At 35.1% G+C, this 5,199-nt stretch overlaps 1 protein-coding gene across 1 annotated transcript; it reads left to right on the forward strand.

Annotated features, from left to right (window-relative positions):
* Positions 1–2,968: 2,968 nt before the first annotated feature.
* borcs7 (BLOC-1 related complex subunit 7) lies at positions 2,969–5,199 on the forward strand. The gene is made up of 5 exons (XM_057342396.1): positions 2,969–3,104; positions 3,334–3,396; positions 3,530–3,573; positions 3,940–3,960; positions 4,066–5,199. The coding sequence occupies exons 1-5, from the start codon at positions 2,973–2,975 to the stop codon at positions 4,115–4,117; spliced, it is 312 nt and encodes a 103-aa protein (XP_057198379.1). The 5' UTR covers positions 2,969–2,972; the 3' UTR covers positions 4,118–5,199.

Genomic DNA, 5,199 nt, shown 5'->3' on the forward strand with positions numbered 1-5,199 from the left:
ATCAAATACACTCGACGACACCATATACAATACACCAGCACAGGACAAAGAAACAAGAGGGCATTAAATAGGAGAGACAAACGAAGGATAACGACACAGGGCAGGTGAGGGTAATCAGACACAGCCGGGAAACAATACAGGAAACGAGAGGGGCGGGGCCAATGACGAGACACTGGAGAGAACGCATATTATTGTCAAAAGGACAATAATATGTTTCTCTCCACACATAACCAAAGGGTTTGTCATGGCTCTGCCACAGGACCAAGAAAAACATGACTAATAGAGGCAGAGCCATGACAATGTAGGCCTAAATAACAATAAACATATGTAAGTAATAATAAATAATGATATATGATAATAATAATGGCATAACACATAATAATAAATAAACAGTAAGCATATGTACATGTAGTTCTTGTTGTGATCCAGCTTGTGTTCCATGTTCATTGTTAAGTTGGATTTGTGTTTTTGAGTATGTCCTGTTTCCTGTTTCATTTTGTTGTCCTAATATTTTTGATTATTGGCCTCATGTTGGTTGTCTTCCAGTTGTTTCTTGTCTTCTCGTTTATCCCAGTGTATTTAAGTCCTTGTGTTTTAATTGTCTGTGTCAGTCGTTGAGATATATGATGTTATTTCATGTTCCGTTTTAACTTGTTTTGTTCCTTTATTAATTTTTAGGTTTCACAGGTCTCCTGCCCCTTTAAAGCCACATCTCACAATAAATTATGAAATTAATAATGAAATGTTTTCGCAAATGAAGTTTAGTCTAAAAAGACTGTTTTTTTTACCATTTTAGTCCATTTGTTGAGTGGCGATGGACTGTCATAACCTGTAAACTGATTTCCTTTAACCTGAAGGACTCAAGGAATGTTTTTTGGGCAAATACTGATCTGTGAAATGTTTCACAAATCTAAATATTCATTTTAAACTCAAAAAGACTTAAGTAAGAGGCCATTATTAAGTTGTGTAGGTGTCCTGTCCCTTTAAAGCCATAGATCACTATTAATATGCAGTTTAAATACACATAAGGCCATGCGAAGTAGTCAAATCAATTTGTGAAAGTTTTCACAAATGAAGTTAAGTCTAAAGAGAGTGTTTTTCACCATTTTAGGCCATTTGTTGAGTGGCGATGGACTGTCGTAACCTGTAAACTGATTTTACTTTAACCTGAAGGACTCAAGAGATGTTTTTGGGCAAATACTGATCTGTGAAATGTTTCACAAATCTAAATATTCATTTTAAACTCAAAAAGACTTAAGTAGGAGACTGCAGGCCATTTTTAGGAATAGTATGCCTTCTGTTCCTTTTAAGCCATAGATCACTATTAGTACTTATATACTATAAGTCAATTTGTGAACATTTTTATGGTGACTTATAAGAGGTTATGCAGCTTTTTTTTATGAATAAGAACATGACAAAATTGCAATGTCATTTGTGAAACTAACCATATTAAGTAAAGCAACAGTGAAACAATGAAAACACTGAAACAATTCACCAATCACAACGGTACCATTACTTGTATTACAAAAATAAAACGCGGATATCATGCCAGGGAAACCGCTTCACATGAATTCACAAATCACGGTGTGCAAAATAAGATAACGTGTCCATGTATACAGCAGTGCGATGCGGATTCACAACTTAAAAACAACCGAATGTCAAACCGCTAAACTATCTTTACTGCGGTGCCAGACCGCCATTCTGAACATTTTAAACTTACGTGTAAGGGTTTTAATAAAAACAATTATACTCGTGGTATTGTTGTTTACTTACAATATTTATGGATATGTGGCGAGTTTAGTTTTACACATCAGCCCAGTGTATTCTGTAACGTTATATGCAGAGTTGGTTTTTTTGCACTTTAATCTGTTAATAAATGTGGCACACCCAGTTTTTCAAATGCACACCCAGAGTCTCTTTTCTGGCTATGCTACTGCTACATATGTTGCTGAGAATGCAACAACACATGCCAGGTTACAGGCATGCTAAAAGTAACATATGGGAGGTAACAACGAACTGTATTTATGCATTTTGAGACAAGGGCCCGGTTGCATAAAGCACCTTAAGTTTTGCCCTTAAGTATGACACTTAAGGGGTGATTTTCCTTTACCAAAGACAATAGGAGAATAACTTAAGTAAAACTTGAGGTATACTTAAGGACACATTTAAGGGAAAATTACACTTAAGGTGCTTTATGCAACCGGGCCAAGGTCTTTAGTTGCTCAACTCTGCTTGTTGTCTATGATAATAAAGTCTATCTTTTGGCTACGGAACCCACAGTTTTGAGACTGATTCTTCATAGCTAACAGGAAATCCTCCACAGTTTGAAGTAAACTGAAGCTGGGCTTTGAAAAGAATTTGAGGAGGCATTTACTTTGCATTTTTTTGCCAAAAATATTTTGTTAAAAATTAAAATTAATTAAAATTTAACATGCGGTGTCATCAAAAGCAAATATTGTTTAAATTGTGAAAACTAAATGTTGAAAGCATGCTGTATTTTTGTGACATGAATAAAGTAAGTATATTAGTATTTCGTGTTAACGCATTTTCAGTCTTACGCTTAAAGGGATACTTCACTCGAAAATTCTGTCATCGTTTACTCCCCTTCGAGTTGTTACAAATCTGTATAAATGTCTTTGTTCTGATGAACACAGAGAAGAATGCTTATAACCAAACAGACCCAGACCCCCCCCCCCCTTGGCTCCCATAGTAGGAAAAATTACTTTATAATTTTTTTGTTCTGTTGAACACAAAAGAAGACATTTTGAAGAATGTAGGACAGCAAACAGTTCTGGGACACTTTTGACTACCATTTTATTTTTTCCTACTATGGTGGTCAATGGGGGGCAAAATCTGTCTGAATTTACACAGATTTGGAACAACTCGAAAGTGAGTAAATGATTACAGAATTTTCCTTTTTGGGTGAAGTATCACTTTAAATTGTTCCTCGCGAGTTTCCGTAGTAAACAGGAATGGCTTCCTCCGAGACGCAACCTCGCTTCGGTCAATCTGTTAAAGGTTTATTATCTGATAAAGTCACTTCTTGTAGTGGGGATGTCATCGCTCTAACTCGTCAAGTGTTAAAAGGATCCCGCAGCCAAGAAGTAAATATTGAAAACGTTATTTAATAAGATTATTATTATATTCACTGCTAAACTGAGATAGCCGCCTGGCTAACGTTAGTAGTGAGCTGCCTACATAGACAGTGACAGGGTGATGTATACAGTAGGTTGCATAGGTAACGTTAGGCGGCTCCTTCGGTTTAGAGATGCAATCAGTGACTCATAACGTGACTGCAGTTAAACGAAGTCATAATATTTTCTTGTGCTACAGCTACTCAGTCAGGCAGCGAGAAATATGGTAATTCAAGAAGATACCATTCTGCACTCTGAAGATGTAAGTTAAGTGATTACAGACTGATTTTATATTTTACTCTGATTTGTATGACGCCAGTTTGATCTGTAAATAAATTAATGTAAATTAACTTTGAAAAGCAAAAGCCATATCTTTACGTGTCTTTTTTTTACAGAGTCTACGGAAAATGTCTATTATAACCACCCACTTGCAATATCAGTAAGTATAAGTGCTGTATCTACATCAACATGATGAACACTAACATTAATGTCTCTAAAATGACAGAATGTTAACTTGTTTCTTAAATGTATAAATGTAGGCCTTTACCTAATAACCTGTAATTTGAACAGATAGCAAATTGTATTTTAGTTGCTATATTTATCCTATTTGTGGTATTTCACTGTTTTGATGATTAGCATTCAGAAAAAAAAAGCGTAAATGGCTCCAAATGTTTGACCCATAATGTGACAGCAAATGACAAGCTGTGAACTAGCAGGTTATAACTTATTACAGTGGACTAATCAGCTGTAAATAAAAACACACAATACCACATAAATCTATTGTTTATTTCCCTCTTAACTTTAGGCAAGAGGCTATTCAAAAGAAGTAAGTCATAACATTGACATAATTTCATGTTTTTATGTGACGCTTTGTTTATGCGCCTTTGGAATTAAAGCAACTCTTTCTCTCCTCTCTTTGTCTACTTTTCAGTGTGGAACACTCAAAAAACCTACAGGACCAGCTGAGACATTTGATGAAATAATGAAGCTGAGCTCTTCTAAGATCACACTGTGAATTCAGCCTCCTTTTCATGTGTTTTTTATTGATTTTTAACAATAAATCGGGCATTGTGTAGCAAACACTGCTTAACTTCTTTAAGAGTGCAGATGATGGTATTGTAAAAAGAAGATTGCTCTTATAAAAGATACACAAACCAATATTGTCTTTGCTCTATAATCTGCTACCGGATGGCCCCTGCAAAATTTCCACAAGACCTTCAAGTGAAGGTTTTTCTGTAAGAAAATCTTTTCATATTTGTCTTCTTGTACTGATAGTACATCGACAAAAAATGTGTTTTGTCTTTCTGTTTTAAGCAGGACAAGGTTGCGTAGGAACATTTGCTTTGATTCATTTGCTTTTTTAGGACTTGTTTAAAAGAAAGTTCTATTTACAAATTGTGTTTTCTTGTTATATTATTTATGTCTTGTTTTATAATGTTGTTGTGCCATATTTACTTGAATATATTTGTATAAAACTTCACACAAAACATTTCTAAGCTGTTAGTTAATGAATGAAGTTAATTAATGAAGTATCCTTGGTCTATAGTGATCCAGCTAAATTAATTGTATGTGTACAACAGAAACATGTCATTTGTTGATACGTGGGGTATGTGGTGAAGTTTATCCCACGTGCAATATCAGCAGCCCCTCTGCAAGGGCAAGCAGATGGATGTCCTAGAGAGCAAGGCCTTGAGCAGAACTCTTCAGGGTTCTACTACATATTCTTGACTAAGTCTGTGCATTTATTATTCAATTTAAACATAAACATTGAATCAAAAGTTTCATTAGATGCAAACAATTGCATTTAGAAAGCATTTGCAATGGCAATTGCAGACTTTAAAAACAACAGAGCAGAAATTTGAGATGATTCTAAATAATCAAGACTTACATATGCAGCAAATCCCGTGATAATAAAGGCCATACATTAAGTCTGATTTCTTGACAGTCTTGCAATGCACATTAACACTCGCAGGATCATAGAAGTCAGGAATAAAAACCTTGATATGGAAAGAATGTTCTGTACCTCCCTTAGTTCAGCTTATCACTCTTCAAGGTCTCTCTTCTA

This window comes from Triplophysa rosa, linkage group LG9 (genome assembly GCF_024868665.1).
Source record: "Triplophysa rosa linkage group LG9, Trosa_1v2, whole genome shotgun sequence".
Lineage (NCBI taxonomy): Eukaryota > Metazoa > Chordata > Actinopteri > Cypriniformes > Nemacheilidae > Triplophysa > Triplophysa rosa.